The 21,176-nt window shown below is 31.3% G+C and overlaps 2 protein-coding genes across 2 annotated transcripts; one reads left to right on the top strand and one right to left on the bottom strand.

Annotated features, from left to right (window-relative positions):
- The first annotated feature begins 90 nt into the window (after positions 1-90).
- Pi3K92E (phosphatidylinositol 3-kinase 92E) lies at positions 91-21,134 on the top strand. Its single transcript, XM_085204362.1, has 20 exons — positions 91-230; positions 403-657; positions 1,788-2,019; positions 2,406-2,635; positions 5,927-6,049; positions 6,365-6,488; positions 6,844-7,019; positions 7,304-7,519; positions 7,805-8,004; positions 8,386-8,577; positions 8,839-9,045; positions 9,378-9,521; positions 9,666-9,790; positions 10,044-10,188; positions 10,394-10,582; positions 10,915-11,057; positions 11,540-11,691; positions 12,083-12,259; positions 12,498-12,617; positions 12,947-21,134. The coding sequence occupies exons 2-20, from the start codon at positions 511-513 to the stop codon at positions 13,067-13,069; spliced, it is 3,165 nt and encodes a 1,054-aa protein (XP_085060488.1). The 5' UTR covers positions 91-230; positions 403-510; the 3' UTR covers positions 13,070-21,134.
- On the bottom strand, positions 3,170-5,746 carry LOC146527867 (leucine-rich repeat-containing protein 23-like). The gene is made up of 4 exons (XM_085204366.1): positions 5,411-5,746; positions 4,499-5,096; positions 3,968-4,143; positions 3,170-3,303 (listed from the first exon to the last, which is right to left on the bottom strand). Exons 1-4 carry the CDS (start codon positions 5,599-5,601, stop codon positions 3,204-3,206), a joined length of 1,065 nt encoding a protein of 354 aa, XP_085060492.1. The 5' UTR covers positions 5,602-5,746; the 3' UTR covers positions 3,170-3,203.
- Positions 21,135-21,176: the final 42 nt, after the last annotated feature.

Genomic DNA, 21,176 nt, shown 5'->3' with positions numbered 1-21,176 from the left:
TATGATATTTATTAAAGTGCTTACAAAACAGGTTAGATATAAATTTTCAGGATGTCTTGTTTGTTTAAATTGTTACCATAAACAATTCATTCAATTTTTTCATATTATGTACCTGCCGTAGATTGTTGCACGTAATCTTTAATCTTTATTTACCATTTCTCAGAAACATATTTAAGTGATTTTATTGGGTTCGCGTTGCATTATAAATTATGTAAACATTTTATGCAATGGTAATGAAAGAAATTGTGTTTACGACATTTTGATCGATGTTGTTTGTGTAATATCATTGACAGTTTCTTTTCGAATGGCGATTTGCCCCCTAATCAAAATACCAGGAAATGCTATGATTCAACATCGCGGTTTCAATATCATTGACAAATAATAAGTGTATATTTTTTTCAGTAAAAAGTACACACACAGTTGCTATGTAAACTGTTTGTCAGTGATAGTGTTAAGATGTTGTGAAGCTTTATTGATATTCTTGTGGAGTGGAAAAAAAATACCAAAACAATGGTTCCTGTACCGAGTTGTCCCCACACATGGGATTACTGGACGGCCACGCCATCAGATTATGTGGAACTGACATGTTTAATGCCAAATTCTATATATATTCCTCTAACAGTTAGTTGGGATGCTAATCTTCAAGATGTTAAGGAGGTTAGTACTGGTAAAGATATCTCAGCATGAGTCATGTTGCATGTCAACACAATGTTTCCCTCATCTAGAGAACTAGGTCAAACTATTGTGTAATGTGTTTACAGATGGATTAACTTAAATTATTAGAAAGTACATCAAATGTTTACTGTTTACAGTTTCCATTTCTCATGCCATCTTACTTTCTAAGTTGTGAATTAAGAATAAAATATTGCTTTAATGCTATACATTTTTTTAGAAACCAGTTGGGTACTTAATTAATGTACTTAGACATTAATTTTATTATTAAAGTATGAATGTGTTTAATAAGTTTATTGTATTACTTATTAGATCTGACTTACTATTTATTTTTTTAAATATTTCCTTAAATATATTAAGAAACACAAACTCAATTCAACATAATAAAATGAAATCCAAGGAAGAAGTGTTGTATACAATAGAAATCAAAGTACCCAATACTTTGCTTATAATTATTTTTTTTATATTTTGTGGTCATTGCAGTACAACTTGTGGGTTCAATCTCTATTCAGGGAAATGGTTATATTAACATTATTTTAATTTCCCTGCTAAATTACTATTAACACTGGTACCTGCACAACTTATTTCTTAGTGATTACATATGACATAAAAAACTAGAAGAAAAAAAATTAAAAAAAAAATGAACAAAGACAATGCTTTATTCATGATTTCTTTTTATAATTAATAAAATTTTTAATACTATTAATAGGTAAAATAATATTTATAAATAATTAAAATTGTCATCATTACACTTTTATAGTATGAGTGGTAAATTACTATTGAGTTCCGCCACTCAACATGCAATGTCTTGTGTTTGTGCCAAAAATGAAGTCTTATTATGTTCTCTTCATATGCTCATATAAGCCGAGAACCTAATGTCTTAGATGACCTATTCTCCACTTGATGATCTGTTCTCTATTTTCAAAATGTTGAATTATTGGGGAAATGAACTTAAGTATAATTATTTCTGCAAGTGGGGACCAACAATCACAGTATTACATATACAGTCATACAATCATTTACTGCGCCACAATTGCTTCATCCGTACCTCAGGCTATAAGATATCATATTAAGCTAATTTGCTATTTTATAAAAAAAAGTAAAATATATTTTAGGAGCTATGGGATATGGCAGCAAAGCAACCCTTATTTGGGATGCTGCATGAGATGTCAGGTTATGTGTTCCAATTCATCAATTCCCTGGCAGTCCCGGAGGAGGTGGAAGATGAGAATAAAAGACTTCGGGATATTAGGCCTGTGTTTGGAGTTCTCATGCTCATTGAGCGTTCCATTGAGAGGCCGGGGGAACATTTGTTAAATACACAAATTAGTCATTTGATTGGCAAAGGTATAATTTAGATTTTTTTATGTATTTTTTTAATAAATAAAACAGTAAATATAAACAGAAATAAAGAAGAGATAATGCTTATGTTTTGAGTTTTTACCAAAAATTCTAACCCAGCTAATTATGCTTGTGTCTAGAATCCTAGCCATTGCTGGTTTTCAGTTACACCTTAAAAACCCACTGTCTGAAATCTCTCTCACTGAAATGTTTTATTATTATATTGCTGATTAATTTAACTAAGTCTTAATAAAATAACATGAATCTTTTCTCACACTTGTGCCACTGCACCATAACAGCCATCAGATTAAAATCTATTTTAGCCTAAGTAAGAACCAATCATATTTACAGTTATCCATATATAACAATACACTAATTTTATTATTTTTTAGGTTTAAATGAATTTGATAGTTTAAGAAGTTCAGAAGTTAATGACTTTCGTATGCGAATGAGATACATAGCAGAGGAGAGTCTCATAAAGAGAGCTCAGAGTACAAGGCTAGAGAGACTAAGATACCACTGTCCACCGAGATTAGCTGATGTGCCGTCTGTTCCCACAACACTCATTAATCATTTAAATAATAATTGTTTTATTCTGGTCACTAAAGTAGGTAATACTGAGGTGAGTACTTCATACTTAGATATCTGACGATAAACGTGTTGATTTAGGTTGGATTCTCATTTATGGGAATGATAATAATTAGAAATAGCGACCCGCTTGCTGCAACACCTGCTTGAACTACACACTTGAACTACAGAAAAACACTAATTTCATACATCTTCCACAGTGATAAGTAATAATTTTATTATATGTATAGATATATTATCTCCATTTCCCTGTTCTGGTAGAATTAAGTGCAGCGTTAAATTCAACTACTTGCAACATTTTTAACTCAGGTAGAGTGTGGAGAATGAAGTGTTTTAACACTAGATAGATAGATTCTTCTAGTCTGCTATCAGCAGATAAGATTTGTTGCTAAAAAAACATAAAAAATGTTAAAATTATAAGAAATGTGATAATGTTATGATGTAATTTAAATTTGCATATACAAATAATGACATTGTAGTAATTTTAATACACGCACTCTGTTGTATGTTTAAGTAAGAGTTATTAATACAAAAAATAACACTCATTTTGGGTAAATAAATTAAACGATTTATTTTTAGTTGAATTTAATTAGTTAATAATGTTAATCAGTGCTTTCATCTTCAACATGTTGTTCTTCCTCTACCTCATCGTCGTTTTCACCTTCTTCTATCCATTGTTTAATGAGCTCTGCAGCTTCAGTTCTTGAAATAAATAGTATTTATTATATTTTACTTAATTGAAAAAAATACTATTATGTTTTATTATTTAAAAGCGATCCTTTCAATAATAGTTGAATAGATTCGATCATAGTAAGACATTATCCTGCAAATAGCCTAGTGTAAAGACACTCCGTTCGAAAGTGCCGCTCGATTCTGGAAGCATTGCATGTTGAGTGGCGGTACTCAACGCCGCATTTCGCATCTACGCCAGAGCAAAAAAACTAAAATATTGAATATTTCATTTCCCCAAATAGGAATCGAACCCACAACCCGATTTTACAGTCACAAGCATGTGTCTCCATTAAATACAATTATTCTTATTTGGGGACTAGAACCCCTTCAGAGTAGCAACTTCTTTACGTGTGCCCTACTCATTTAGTGTTATTGCGACAAATAACATATCAATTCGTGGTCGCTTTAATTGCAAATTTTTTGTGTAAAGCAAATAATTACACTCGATTAAAAAAAGCTTAGTAATAAAAAAAATAAAGATAAATTAAAGTACACTACGGTCGACAAATTGTGACCGGTCTGAAGGTATCAAAATTTGTGCAAAGGAAGAAAATAAACAAATCCTAAAATCAATAGTCGCGTAACCGTCGGCAAGCCTCGATTCGTTGACTGCACTTTAATAAGAAAACATTACCTTTCTTCCGGAGTAACGACTCCTTTATTCAATCTCTTCAAGCGTGGCACAGCCGCTAGCATCTCGATTCGTAGTTCAGGGTCTTCTTCCTCCACGCCAGCTTCAGCTTCTTCCTCGCCAGTGCCTCCCATGCAGGGACATCCGCGTATTATAAGTGTTTCTAGTGATGGTAGTACCTTGTTAAACAAGAAGTGTTATTTATATAAAACTATGTGTATAACTGTGTGTATATATTATCAGAAAGTTTTACATTTTCGATAATTGATTTGTATTCTGTACTATGTGAAATAAAATAAAGGTCGATAAAAATAAAAATCAGCTTCACGCTGCATTCCGCACACTACAGGATAGGCAGAGGAACCTAGTGTTAAGGCTCTCCGTTCCTCACTTTCCGCCGAATTCTGAAGGTATTGCGTTTTACGTGGTAGAACTCAACACCGCGCATAAAGGGCGATCTAATTTTTTTTACACTTACAAAATGAACGAGTACATAACAAAAAATATTTATCAGATTTACACTCTAAGACTTACCCTCAGTTTCTTCACTTGTTTCAAAGTGGATACTTTACAGTTCCGCAGATTTATATACTGAAGCTTCTTTAGTCTAGAATCGAACCCATTCAACAGTTTAATTGGATTGTTCCTCACATGTAAAACTCTTAAATTATGAAGACTTTCTATGCCTACCAAGCTAGTTATCTTATTTCCTGCTAAGTATAAGCTATCTAACTCGGGATAATCAAAGTTAGATATGTCTTTGATCAAATTGTATCGAAAGTCCAAGCATTTAATATGTGGCATTTCATTATCGAAGTGGACCTTTTCAATCTTATTGAAACCAGCTTCTAGAGTGCACAATTCTGGTTGATAAACGTCATTTACTGATGTTATTTTATTATAGTTCACGATGATCACTTGCATATATTTCATTTTCTTTAAAGCGGCTGAGTTTAGTAGATTTTTGTCAGCGTGTATTAGTATGAGGAAAGGCAGTTCCGTTATAACTTGTAAGTTCTCCAGAGTCAAGTGATTATCGGACACGTTGATAAATTGTAGATGGTGAAAAGCTTTTAGGGCGGATATCTCTGTCAAACTCATGCCCGTACATGTCGCCTTTAAATATGTGTAACTGAAAAGAAAGGATGATGCTGTAATTGAATGTTATATTCTTGATTTGGTTAGATGATTTGTAGTTTTGGATTCAGCGACAAATTAACTACTGGTCAAGTATTGAGTTAATATGCTATAGCAGTTATTTTATTATAACAAAAGTTGGGTTTTATCCGGCTATTCTCAGCAGAACTGCTTTCGGAGCCTGTGGAAGCTCCTGTAAGAGTGACTCTACTGACTTTTATATATAACTAAACGATTATAAAGTATTTGTAATTTCCTATTTGAATAAAGATCATTTATATTTAATAAAGTCCTTTTAAGGAATAATACCCATCTCCTTCAGCAGTTTTGCCCAATAAACTAAGTCGAACGCTGACTTCCGATCTATTGAGCCTTCTTTCAGGATACGATGGTTCAACTTCGACATGCTCCTCCACTAACGCTTCCCCCAATTGTTCTTCTTCTACAGTCGGCTCTGTTGTTGGTTCCTTATCTTGAAGGTTGAATCGGGATTTCAACATTTTTTTTCGACTTTTACAGCTTACAGACAATCTGTATTAATTTTTATTTGATTAACAGTTATTGACAGTTGTTGATTTTATTTTCTTTGACATATGACACGATTGTCATATTTGTTATTTTGCATTTTTAAATACAAAAGCTTGATTAGTGTTCAACTGGCGGAACTCAACGTCGCGCTTTGTCTGGACACCAGAGCGAAGAAAATAAAAATCCTATATATTTAATTTCCTCGACTGAGAATCGAACCCATCTATCGCGACTACAGTTAGACGCTTGTGTCCCTCAACATATTTAAAAAAAATATAGATAATAATTTAATTTCAGACGTCCTTCACATCGAACGTGCCAGTACTGTTGACGCCGGCGCAGCATATAGAGAGTATATTCAGGAAGAAGGCCAACTTGCTCAACATACGCGGGGAACATCCGCGAAATTATGTGCTCAAGGTAAATACTTTGTTAGTTATTTTAATTTTCTAATATTTTTATATATATTACTTTTTTGAGGTATTTTGTTTATTTATTTTATATTTTTATTTATGCTTGTTTTATAAAAGATGTTAGTTAATAATTGACTAAAACGTTCATAATATAACTATGTTTTCACATGTTTTGTTTTATTTTGCGTTAATAACATACTCGTTGTGTAAATCAAATATATATGTATCCTTTTTTTTGCATTAATAAATATAATAAATTGTAGGGAAAACTTATAATTTTCAAGATTTTCAATTAAAATGTAATATTTTGTGTTACTAAAAGGTCTGTGGGCGGGAAGAATACCTGCTCGGCGACCACCCTCTCATACAGTTCCTGTACATCCAAGAGATGCTGTCCAGAGACGGCGTGCCCCAAGTCATGACTGTCAGTATGGATAAAATATCTTGTGAGTATTATTTGACATCATTTTTGTTAGAATTTTTTTAAGCTGGTAGAATAAGTAATTGTTATATAAGTGCGAATTGAATTGCGAAACTCAACGTCGCCCTTTGTATTTTTACAAGAGCGACGAAATGGAAATAATTGATACCCCCGAATGGGAATGTACCCACAACCACTGCCACGCGTTAGATTTAGTGCCGCCGTTGCGCCACAGGTCTCAAGTATTTAGATGTAAATTACATAATATTGAAAAATATATTTTATAATATTTATATCTTTGGACTTGTGATATTTATGACCACACATAAGTTATTATCACCAAGGATACTTATTATTTATTAATTTATTTATTATTTTAGTGGGCTCTGACTTCCAATACTATTCGTTACCGGAAAGGAGGCGTCTCACCTCAGAACAATCAAACACAATAAGAAAGAAAAAGAACTATGAATCTTCTTGGAAAATAGAGAAGAATTACTCCTGTATGGTACAAACTGTTAGCGGACTTAACGTCGATCCTGGGAGGTTGGTTGAGGTAAGACTATACTTGTATAACGTATTTATATAAATATAATATAGCCTATTTTATACAGTGCGGTCGACGAGTCGTGGCCGCCCGCTAGCTGGTTTGTTTTATTTTGTGACAGGTTCACATCAGCAAAGTAAAGTTTTTTTTTAATTTTCACAATATTTTTAACTTCTAATAAATATACAAAATAAATAAACTGCATTCAACGCTTTTCTAATAGAGAAATAGAAAATTGTTAAGCACTTGTTATAAACATGACTAATAATATATTTATAATTTTTTACAAATAGGTTATATGCCAAGCTGGTATCTACCATGGTGGCAAGTCACTCTGCGAACCTCAAAAGACTAAAGTGGCGGTAGTCTCGTCTGTAGGAGAAGCTCAATGGGATGAGGAGTTACAGTTTCCAATTAAAGTGTCAAATGTACCCCGGATGGCGAGGCTTTGCTTTGTCATATATGAAATATCTAAAGCCAAGAATAAGAGACGGAAGGATGCTAATAAAGTAACTTGTTTTATTTTTTATTTTATTGATATATTTTTTAACATAATTATTTGTAAAGGTAATGATTATTTCTAGTGTATTGGCTTATTATTGAGATCATATGTTTTAAGGTTAGGTGTAAACAGTAAAAAACTAAATTAATTTGTGATTTTTTTGTTGTGTTAAATAGAAAACCATGAAAATATATGACTTTACCTAACGGGAATAATTTACTTGTAATAAATTATTACTTAACTTACAATTATTTGTTAGTTTACATTAAACCTAGATTATTTTTTCTTGCAGGACGCTATAAACAAGCTAGCGTGGGCAAACACAATGATATTTGACTACAAGGAACAATTACGAACAGATGGAGTAACCCTCTTCATGTGGCCCCACGTCGCTGACGAGACGCAAGGGGATGATCTCTTGTTACATCCTTTAGGGACAGTGGTTGCTAACCCATCGGAATCCTGTGCAGCTCTACAAGTTCGATTTTCTAAGTGAGAGTCATTTTGTTCTTATAACTTAAAGAGCTATAATAGTGGATTATTTAGAATTGAATTGATAGTTGAGGCTGTTGTAGTGCAGGGATCACAAAGTGTAAATTCGACGGTTGTGGATTTGATTCTCAGCCAGAGAAACAACATTTTAAAATAATATTACCATTTCTCCTCTTTCGTGTTGAGAAGCAAAAGCGTGGCGTTTGTAACTCCAGAATTTGATGGAAAGTGGAGAGTGGAAATTCTTAACACTAGGCTTCCTCCGCCTACCCTGCTCCATGCGATATACAGCGTAAAGTTGAAAAAAAAGCAATTTGGTTCATACGAATAGTTCATCCATATTAATAAATTAAATTTATAATTACCAATAACAAATTTCAGCTACGACTGTCAGTACCCAATATTATTTCCAAAACAAGAAGCAGTAAAAGCATATGCAGATCATCTAGAAAATGGTTCTCCGGACGCAATGGGCCGTCTTAGTGAGGATTTTGAGAAACTTAGAGCGACTGCTGAGAAGGATCCTATGTATGAAATGCATGAACAGGAGAAGAAAAATATATGGGGTTCGAGGTTTGTCGATTTTTATTTCATAGATTGTTATAATTTTTTTAGTATCTTACATATAGCAAGGAAAAGTGCGTTCAGTCACTTAACACGCAATACCTTCAGAATTAGGCGGAAAATGGGGAAACTGTATGTCTTAACACTAGGTTCCCTCTGTCTACCCCGCTGCGTATGCGTGCTGATTTGACTTATATAACAAGAAACTAATGCATAGGAACTCTCTCAACTCCTTGTCACATTATGTCACACTTCGTCGTTAACCTGCAGAGAGTACTTCCGCGTGAACGCGCCCGAGCTGCTGCCCAAGCTGCTGTCGTGCGTGGAGTGGACGGAGCGCGCGGAGGCAGCGCGCGTGGCGCGCATGCTGGGTGCCTGGCCCGCCTTACGCGTCGAGAGCGCACTCGAGCTGCTGGACTACGCGTACGCCGACGCCGCCGTGCGCAGCTTCGCCGTGAAGTGCTTGGCCAACATCAGGTGACTGAGCCCACTGCGTATTATGAAAATATTTATCAAGATCAGAAAAAAAGAGAGTCGTGACGCAACAGCGTCTAATTGAACGCGATTGAGTGGAAAGTCAATCTACTTACTTTGCTAAATCCTGTGTCTACCTCTGCTAGAAGGAACTAAGTTTTCGAGACACTGTGAATTAAAGGAAAAAATAATTAATTTCTCTGATAAAAAAACCCATCACCGTCCCGTTTAGAGTCAAACGCTATATAACTGCGCCACGATGGCCCCAATTAAAATTTGTAACAGAAACTATACCTTTTAACAGATAACAATTTTATTTATTTATTTTTTTTCAGTGACGAAGATCTGCTCCTCTACCTCCTACAATTAGTTCAAGCTCTAAAACACGAGTCGTATTTAATGTGTGAACTGTCAGTGTTTTTGTTGCAACGCGCCTTCAATAATATGACCATTGGACATTATTTGTTCTGGCATTTGAGGTAATGTGTTAGAATTTCTAAATGTTTTTATATTTCGTTACAAAATATAAAATAAACATAATGAAAAATATTACGCAAAAATGACTTAAAAATCTCAAAATATGTATGAGACATTATGCATCAAAATTTTTATATTTTTTTCAGGTCCGAAATGCACGTGCCAGCAGTATCGGTGCGGTTTGGTTTAGTACTAGAGGCGTATTGCCGCGGCTGTCAGGACCACATTAATAGTTTAATGCGACAGATTACGTGCTTGGACAAACTTAAATGTAATTTTTTTAATATTAATTTATTATTATTTGTTCATTTTATGCCCTTTATAATATGTAAGACAAACATTTTTTTGTATTATTACGTTTATGAGCACCGAATCTGCAATGCCTCCAGAATCCAGGGAAAAGTGGAGAAAAGATAAATATATATAAATGGCTACAGGCTTAAGACACTTAACACTAGGTTCCCTCTATCTATGGAACTCTATAAAGGACAAAACCTGAAGTAAAAAAATATATTTTCGTTCAGGGGCAAGTCAATGTATTCGCAAGAAGAAAGAAATCTCAAAAGCTCGAGCGGCCCTCAATCAACACTTGCAAGAGCAACATTGCCTCGAAACGCTATGCGATTTTGTATCTCCACTCATACCGAGTTTAGTTTGTAAGAAAATAGTGTAAGTAGACTGATTTATGTAAAATACTATACTAGCTTTTATCTGCGATATCGCCCCCGAGGTGAAATGCAAATAATTAAGGTTACAAAGAAACGATGAAAACGACGAAAGAAACGATGATGTGATATAATAAAAAAACATGTTCGCGTATATAACTTAGTGTATATATGTAACATTATATATTAAATATAATATTAATTTCCAGCCCGGAGCGATGTAGAGTGATGGACAGTAAAATGCGGCCATTACTACTCGAATTCGAAAACGTGGACCCAACTGGATCTAACATACGTATTATATTGAAAATAGGTGATGATCTTAGACAAGACATGTTCACATTGCAAATGTTAAGAATAATGGACAGATTGTGGAAGAATGCTGGATATGATTTTAGGTACCTTTTTTAAAAAAAATCAGTTTCACGTTATATTCCGCATAGAGAAGAGTAAGCGAAGGATTCTTCCTTGCTTATAGTGTTAATATACTCTGTTCGCCGATTTCCGCCGCTCGAGGCATTCTGTTTTGAGTGGCGGAACTGAAAGACGCGTTTTGCTTTGGTACCACAGTGGAATTAATTAACTAAAATGTGTATTACAATTTTATAACTACGCATGCTTAAAAAAATTATAATTATAAATTGTTAGGCTTAAAGTAAATTTTAAAAATGCTTTAAAGATTGTTTTTAAAATATGACCACAGTAAGAAAAAAAAACTTGTTTTTTTCAGATTGAATCCATATAATTGTATCTCTATGGAGTACGAGGTGGGAATGATCGAAGTGGTCGATGAGGCGGAAACAGTAGCTAATATACAAAAACAAAGCGCGCTGTTTAACGCCGCGTCTACTATTTCAAAGGCTAATTTATTCCGTAAGTTTATGTATATTTTATATTGATTTATTTAGTTAATTAGTTAAATAAAAAGAGTTTTTATTATTATGTTAAAATAATAGTATAAGTCATTGTGACGATGGTTGTGGGTTCACACTATAAAACCCTACTCAGATAAATGTTTTTAATAAAAATTTTAATACATTAACGCATATAACTAACAATTAACTCTTAGAAAACGGTTGCCGATGGAATTTTTGCTGGGTGATTCTAAAATTCCTGAAAAATTTAAATATATTAATGATTATTTTTTCTATATATGTTCCTTAAATATATCTAATACAAACTACAAAGAAAAATAGGGCCGTCACGGCAAATCGACTGACTGTAAATGCAACAATTGTGAGTTCGATGACTAGTCGGGGGAATGAATTATTTTCATTTGCTCGTTCCGTCGCTCAGCTCGAATTGTTCCGAAAATTGGGCGGAAAAAAAATATTTATTTATTTATATTTATTCAGAATGGCTTCGCAAACAGAATCCTACTGAGAAGTCTTTTAAGAAAGCGGTAGAAGAGTTTACAATGAGTTGTGCTGGATACTGCGTAGCTACCTATGTACTGGGTATCGCTGATCGACACCCTGATAACATTATGGTTAAGAAGAGTGGACAGGTATATACTTACATATGTATTTGTGTTATTAGATTATATTATTGGTTTAAAAGGGAGGTTTATATGTATAACATATTAAAATTTTGAAACATATTAACATGCGAATACCCGCCAAACGGTAATGATGCACTTGTTTATACTGTGGCGCTGTCCTCGCATCTTTTATTACATAATGCAATAATAAATGTTATGAATAAATAAAATTTAAAACACTTTGTTATTGTTCAATGATACATATTTTAAATTAAACATTTATTTCATCTTTAAGAAAAAACATTCTGATTATAATTTATTTTATATTATTATATTACTAACTAACCTGTTGAACGAATGAAAATGTAAATTAATTAATTATCCATACATCATATTAATAACAAAAACTTTCTTTCAGTTATTCCATATTGACTTTGGTCATTTCCTAGGCCACTTCAAACAGAAGTACGGGTTCAAACGTGAGCGAGTGCCCTTCGTGCTGACCCACGATTTCATTCACGTTATAAATAGGGGCCAACGCGGTGGAGTACAGGAACAACTGGAATTTAAGATATTTAGAGATCTGTGTGAAACGGTTAGTTCTAATTATTATATTATATTATGTATCTCTTAAGTTAATGATTTTAGGTTTTTAATCGCTATCTATACATATATAAAAAAAATCTATACATGTGTTATAAAACACTAGTTTCTCTGGTTCCCTCTACCCTCTCTCTCTCATCTCTGGTACTCCTACCTTACTGTGTGCAATTTAACAATAGTTATATTCTACGAGATCTTATCTTCTACTGTTCGTATTTTTATTTTTTTAGGCGTTCAAAATACTCCGTAAGCATGGGCATTTAATCCTGTCCCTGTTTTCGATGATGATCTCAACTGGTCTACCTGAGCTTAGTTCGGAGAAGGACCTTCAATATCTTAGAGAAACGTTGGTGAGTTTTAACACCCAAATTGTAAACTGTTATATTTATTAACATAATTTAAATTTAAATTATATAAATAAATCAGGATCTGGTCTAAATGTAAACGCGATGGCTCTAAAGGTAAAATAGCGTTGAGTTCTGCCACTCCAGAAATATTTAAAAAATTGGGGGGGAATTTGGGAGTGGAATGTTTTAATACTGATTTCTGTCTGACTACCAAGCCTGCGCTATATATACAGGCATTCCTCTTAATACACAAACAACTTTATTAAATCTTTATTATTTGATTACACAATTTGATTGACAATATACTAACCAATAATATAATTATTTTAAAGGTAATGGATCTGTCAGAAGAGAAAGCGCTAGAACACTTTCGTCTCAAATTCATAGAAGCAGTCAAGAATTCGTGGACCGCCTCCGTGAACTGGGCACTCCACAATTTGGACAAGAACAACTGACAATGACCCAGTAGACGGCTGAAAAGGCAGCCGTCTAAACATACGCCGCAAACTTTGTAAAGAAACACGGATTTTAACGCCGTTTTAAAAACGTTATTCCACAATAAGTATAGATTTTTTTTTGGAAAACGATTAAATTTAAACGTAATGGAAATCGAACCTGCGCCTCTTGGTGTCCAAGTATCTGACCACTAAGTCATATGATTCGTTATTATCAAAGAATCAAAAACCTTTATAAAGATGCTATCTAACAACGTAATTAAGTTGTAACAATATTAGATCGAAATTCTTATCGTATTCGTTTCTTGAACGTGAATGTATGGATTACTAGTTTTAGCTTTTGAACATTCGGCTTGGGTACGAGTCCCGCTACGTAAAATATTTTATACGTTTTCTAAAGAATTTTATATATAACTTAAAGAACCACAAGTGGAAAGTGTTGAACTAATTGCAAAGTGAAAACTCAGTGTAATCATCTAAAAACTCAAGTGTCAAGCGAACAGTGAGGCTCAATTTGCTTAAATATAATAAAATTAATTAGGTTTATTTTGCAATATTATTATATTGTTGTATTTGTGCTTTTGAACGTTTAGAATTTTTTTAAGTGCTGCAAATTTAAATTATGATACTTATTTATAATGTAAATCATAATTTAATTGATTGATTAATATTCAATATTTTTTGTATATAGTGTTAAGGCGCATCCGCTAATTTTCGAGACGTTGCGTTTTGTGTGATGGTAGTTAACAGCAGGCTTTGTCAAAGCGAAAAAATGAAAATCATAATTTCGGTGGGAATTGAACCCATAACTGTCGCGTTTATAGTCAAAAAGTTTGCCGCCACGCCACTATGGGCACTATATTTTCAGTATAATATTAAAATTTCTGAATTTTCGGAATTCTCCTATTAAAATAGAATGTAATATGACATACATATAAATATATAGTTTATAATGTTGACAGTTGTTATTATATTGCTATGTTCAAAAATTAAAGGCAAGAAAAGTTGTTTTTCTCTTTAAGGTACAAAGGTTCGATGGATATAATGTATCTTATAAATCATTTAAAATACTTAATGATTTACAAAATGTATGTAATTTAGGGATGCCCGATGATCATAGATTTTCGATGAACATCGATGTTATCAGTTAAAATATCAATGTTGTAACATCGATGGTAGATCAAATAAAATATCGTAACATCGATGTCAGCACTCACACATAATCGGTATTGAGGGGGGTTGTCGACTCGCGCGTCTTTTTTTTTTTTTTGGTTATTGATAACGATACGTGCAAAAAAATATAGTTGTTGGGTGACATCGATGTTGGCTAACATCGATGATTTTCTTTCGATTTTTATCGAACATCGATGCTTTAGCTTCGATATTGACATCGATGATTTTCTAAAATCGAGCATCCCTAGTATGTATGTTAAATTGTTCTACTTTAGCACAAACACAAAAAATATACAATTAAAAAGAAAAATCACAAATTATTAGAATTCCTTGGATTTGCTTCATAGTTATTAACTTTAAATTACAACTAAAATAACTGATGCAATAGAAACTCTTAAGAAAAAGAAAATAGAAGTATTTTTTTCCTAGTGTAGTAGTTACTGTATTGTTCTATATACATGAAAATTTTGATAAATACTCAGTATATTTTTTAACTAAAACTATTGCGCTTTCGTTAAAACCTATATATATAAATGTATTATAAACACAATAACTTATTACATATACTGAGTTTTTGTCAAATCAATCTTTTTTTTTCAAAAAATACTGTAACTTGATATTTATTACAATAATTGAATAATTAATTAGGCAATATGATTTTGAATTTTTTAGTAGAGATTAAAGAATACCAACTGGCTTAGTATACATATAGCAACACCACAATCGTCTTGTAATAACAATAGTTAAAATAATGATTTCACAAATAAGAATATTTGCCATATTCTATACACAAATTTGAAAAATTAACAGTTATTGTAACAGTACAGTTAATAACCGTGATTTTTCGCTTGTTACATAACAGTTATTTTTTATTTAACAAATTGAAAAAAGTAAAATATTGCTCAAAGCACCTCATTTATTCGAAATATCAAGGGCTAATATTAAAAATTGTATATATAAATAGATAATAAATCAATGTTACCGAATTCTCTAGCATATAATTACATTTATATAGATAATATAATACTGCCCTATTGTAGACTGGTCACTTTAGTGTGGTATATAATTTCTTTTTGTCAATATTAATAACTCCAATAGAGAAAAAATCGATAAAATATCGATATTACATCTTCCATCTTAAGATAAGAAATGTATTGTCGGTTTATAATATTATATCTAGAACAATATGTTAAAAAAATAATTCATTTTCTTAATTCACTATAATGATTACAAAATAATAAAAATTAGAACAATAAAACAGAATATATAAACAAAAGTTAAATTAATTTAACGATGATTGAAAGCCATGCAGTTTAATCTTTTTTCGCATGTAAATAGACCAATATTACCGATTTTGAATTTATATATTAGCTAATTAATAATCCTATCAAAAAACAAGTCATAGGCTAACTTAGTATGAACAAACTTAGCAAATATCATTATTGTATTGAATAATCGATATTTATTAATGTAATCAATATTTAAATAATCGATTTTGTATCAATGTAATTCTAGATTTTATGGATATTCAAGTTTGGCATTTCATATAATATACATAATATAGTGACTTGTAGTGCTATAAATTTATAATTAAACGAAATTACTAACAATGATATTTAGCAAAAATTAAATTTATGTGTCGGTTATAGATATATTAACTTTTATGTGATTTGTGTAGGCTATAGGACTTTTAGCGAGCGACGGTCATTTTAGGCTGTGATAATCAATTTGCGAATCTGCAAAATACAAGAATTTTATGTTATCATATTACAGTATGGTCGATTCATAGCTGCCCTGAATTTAGGTTTTCTGAACTTTTGCGCATTGTTCACTCGGGAATAAAATAATCAATTGTAAGAAAAATTCTGAATTTACGACTTTTCTATCTATACTATCTATACTAATATAATAAAGCGGAAGAGTTTGTTTGTTTGTTTGTTTGAACGCTAAGATCTCTGGATCTACTGGATCGATTTACTTTGTTTTTGTTTTGTATGAAAGCTGCATTCTTCAGAAGTGCTATAGGCTATATAACATTACATTACACGTATAAACTAATAAATTAAAATACTTTCTAATTTGACATGCAATTTATTCTGCCATGTTAATAACAACCGTCGTCGCTACGCGACCGCGTTCGTTACCGCGTCATTTTGATATTCATGCTTATGAAAATAAATATAATAGTCACTTTTAGCATTTCATCTAGATTGAAATTATATTTCTATAGAAATTATATTCTTATATTTCAAGCAGGCGTAGCCGCGTCCGGGTCCGCTAGTAAATAATAAAAATATAATCTACACATAGCCTCAGGTTGGCCACGATTCGCTGATACTGTACTTGTTTCAAAATTATAATTTTTTAAAACAAAATACATCATGTTTTTATATTAAATGTAAAATGGCAGCAGTGTGCGCCTTGTGAGGTTTAGAAAGACCGATCATTTTGCGGAGTGATCGGAAATGGGTGGTGGTTTACTGTTATTATGGTTAAAATTTTTTATTGAATATAAAAAAGGGCAGCAGTAACAAAATATACTAAATGAAATATTAGAATATTGAATGTTGATAAAAAATGTGACAGGCATTGAATTTTAAATTCAAATTAAACTTTTCTTTTTTTTCTTAAGTAAAACTGCTAGAAATATAGATATTTCAACACTATGAAAACGTAATTTTATCTATATTATGTTTCACCAGTATTCTATTCTATCAAGGATGATGTCTCGATAACAAAATTTTAATCACATCTAAAGTATCTATACAAGAGTTTTAAGATTTTAATTATGAAAATGTGATGTAGAGACCGTCGCCGTTGAACTAAATTAATACATTACTTGCTTGTAAAATTTGTAGCACAATATTGGTTTTTATAATGACATGTGGAAGTTTTAATAATATGTTATAATTTACTGAGTGAAATATAGAATTTACCATTTATCTCGGGTGGACGAGCTTTTATGATTTTGTTATATAAAAAATCGAATGAATTCGATTTAAATCACTACTTTATTTTCTTTTGTTCCGCATGTTATTTAGGACAATGCTCTCATCGGCATATGGAATGATTAATTTATAATAGCGTTTTTTTTTAAAGTCCTATTATGCGTTAGATGTCATAGTTGTAGCAGTATTATACCGCAGACTCATCTTAATTATAATAATTTCTTTAAGTATATTATTAATTAAAACTTCATGCTACCTCATGGTGTCTTGAAATGGACAGTACCGACGTTCACTTGAATTGTATTTATATTATAGCTCACGACTAGTTTTTAATTGATTTAGTTTTATAATTAATTTTGATGCTACAGTAAATGTTTATAGTAAAATTAAATATATAAATGGGTTTTGTAATAGAATAAGGAGAAATTGTCTCTATGTATCTAAGTGCTAGATATGGCTGAGTCATGATTGCTAACTGAAATAAAAAGAACCTGTTAGAAAAAATTAAGAACCTTTTAGATTTTATAAGGAACAATATACCTATACTCATCTCTCATCCTCTCATCAGAAAAAAATCATTGCATTAAACTGTGTTAGGATAGAATTTACATAAACAAAGATACATGATGTTTAAAAATATCTTGATCAAATAATCGGCTATTTATATTTTTTTTTTGTTGCTTAAATTTCTGCTTTTTGACGATAGCGAATTTTTCCTACTACGATGACAAATCGTTTTAATTACGTAAATCCAAAGAAAACCAAAATTAATGCAACAAGGCTCGAAAGTAGGTACTTAAATGTATGAAAGTACATTTACCAAAAACATGGTCATATTTACTAAGATAATAATAATTGCAAGGTGAACTCGTTTGTTTGCCGAAAGGGAGATATTATAATATGGCCGTTTAAAACGATTTTCCTTATATTTTTTAGAGTAAACAATTTGTCTATTTTTGTGAGAGACATGCTCTAAAAATATTTACCTAATATTATACGCGGTCGCGTAGACATCTGAGAACAAGTCATATGAGAGGGTTGTGGTCAGGGTGACATAATTATATAAAATATACTACTTTTCTTTGCATACATTATTAATATGCAATTAGTATTTTATGCTAGTGATGAATTTTTATTAACATTTCATCGGCGTTAGTGCAGGACCTTGTAAATGTAATTTTTGAGGGATTTCTTTTCGTGAAAATGATAATTTGAAGTATTCCTCTATCTAGTGGCACAATTATGAATTTAGTACCTTTTTCAAGTATTCACGTCGCTTTTGACACAGTTTTTCCTGTTATTTATTTTAAATTAGAAGGTCCCTATGTTGACGCCAACGAAATATTACGTTATTCCTTTAGATGTGCCATTGGGTATTTGTTTTTTGTAATGTGTAGAGATTTAATATGTATCCTTGATCAATGTATGCTACATAATATCCACCAGTAACCTATATACATTGATGAGAACAAAAAATTATAAATGGTGAATATATTATTATGTATTTATTTTATATCTTTCAAGTTCTGAAAAAATATTTTTGTTTCTAATAATGAAATGCATAAGCAGTTATAAAAATAACGCGGCCTAACATTAACACAGATGTTTATTCCGTTTGGAACTAAAATTCAACTGGTTGGAACCCTTACGTTATTTTTTTTAAAGTGAAACAAACTAGTTGGTTGCTACTTTGACTCCCACTTTGTAATCCCTTAGAAATGCAACTGCACGGATCACTTTTCTAATTCCAAGTGATCAGTTTCATATTTTGACGGTATTCCTTTACTTTATCTTTTCTTTGAATTCTTTATATATTAAAAGTTTAAAATTATAAAGAATAATATAATAATCATTAATAGAATGTTTATGCGGGGTGGCTCCATATTAAAGTTTTTTTCACCAGCTATAAAAAAGAGTCGTCAAAATCGGTTTACCCAGTCCAAAGTTGTAAGGTAGCAAACATAAAAAAATGACTGTCGAACCTCCTCCTTTTACAAAAGTCGGTAAAAAAAGACAATTTCATGCCAATAGTAATTTCATAACTTTTGTGTTTGTATCATATCAATTTAAATAAGTATTTCTTTATATTCAAATCTAAGTAGCACTGCTCTTATCGGTCCTAGATGAAACAAGGCAAATATTTGTTGTCGGTTGGTATGAATGATGACAAATTATGCGTCGCTTTAAATAGAATTATAAAGGTTCTTTGTTTACAAATACACTTTCTTTAACGAAACCAATTTAAAAAACCGTTTATTTTTATGTAATTTTTTTAATGTTAATATTTTAGAATGACGAACGACGACTATAAAGAGAAGCTTCATATCGCTAGGTTGTTTTTATTTTTATTTGAATTTGTTTCTTTTCTTTCTATTAAACTGTCACATATTAAAATAAATATAAATGATGAATGTATCAAGACGGATGAGGTGTCGACTGTCATTTTGCTACCTCAGGTAATTAATACATTCAAGGCAAATATCGATAGCGAGCTTAGCAATGAGGTTATTGTTTCTCAATAAAATTCTAACTATTGTAATTGATATCTTGTAATAACGACGTCCATTGTTAATGGATTCCATTCGAAACATCAATTAGCCAAATGACTCGATGAAAACTATTATGACCTAGCCATATCTGGTACCTACTATCTAACAATCAGTATTGTAAACTTACAATTAAAGTGGTATAACTCAAAAATTCTATAAACTTAAAATTTTGCCTAAAAACAGACCTTGTAACGTTTGCTTTAAGTCTTTGATGTGTTTTCCATAAAATGCATTTTTCGAGTTAAATCACTTTTATCTAGTTCGATAAATAACAGAATCTAAATATATTTAAAATTGTTTCCAAACATTACATGTATTTCATAAATTGTAACACGATTCTTCCTATACAGTGCTAAATAACCGAAAAATTATTTTTAAGTCGACGTAAGAGAAGCAATAGTGCAATGTAAATAAGTGTTTACTGGCTAATGTATAGTTTAAGACGTTTAGTGGACGTTTAAATAGTTTGTCAATATATTCAGTTATATTCGTTTTGTTTGAAGATTTTTTGATTGACTATTATTATTAATTTTTGATTGCTAGTGCGAAGGATGTGGGTTCCATTTCCGCATAGAATATTGATACACGTGCACTGAGCGTAATCGTTGCGTTTTTATATAAGATTTAATCAAATAATAAATAAATAAAACAATATTTTAAACAAGTTTTTAACTAAAAATAAATTGAGTTATTTCAACGTCCACTAAGACCTGCGAAAAGCGAAGCATGCGAGCGCTTGTTATAACCTAGATCTCAAAAACGGTTAGAACTTTGTAAATCTCTTTGTAATAATTAATATTATAAAATTTGTTGTTATTTTAGCTTTATATCGTATAATGTGATTTTGTCATTTTCATCATACTTATAATATTTTTATATTAAATTAATATAATATATTGCTGTCTGATTGCTCCGGCTTTGTAAGAGTATTCACCAAATATTTTTGATTGTGTAGGTTATGTATTGCGTACTTTATAAGATTATAAGTTCTAATATTATATTATACTAGCATCAAATTAAGTCTCATAGTAACACTGGGTTATTCACATTTTATATAAAAAAAAACTAAAGAGATGTTTCTAGAAACCGCGTATATTTAGTTTGGTTATATTTAAATATTTATTATTGATTTCTATATATATATATATATATATATATATATAATATGAATAATCTGGCGTTCTCAAATATGTTAGCCATATTTATGAAGCATTTTAATATTAAGGCTCATCAACCATCTCAAGTCTACATACAATAGTTCCTTTTTCATGTGTCATGTGTAATCGTACGAAAACAAATAAAGGATATTCATTTAAATACTGTATATATAATTTACCGAATAGTTATTTTCTATATTAAATATGTTTTTTTTTAATAAACATTTACATACTTCAATGTTTTGTTTTTTATTTGAAAATTAGTGTTAGTAAGTATTTT

Source organism: Heliconius melpomene, chromosome 20, assembly GCF_056956725.1.
Source record: "Heliconius melpomene rosina isolate 202511_hmr_F chromosome 20, ASM5695672v1, whole genome shotgun sequence".
Taxonomy (NCBI): domain Eukaryota; kingdom Metazoa; phylum Arthropoda; class Insecta; order Lepidoptera; family Nymphalidae; genus Heliconius; species Heliconius melpomene.
The sequence above is the reverse complement of the archived record's forward strand: the minus strand, read 5'-3'. Positions and strand labels throughout refer to the sequence as shown.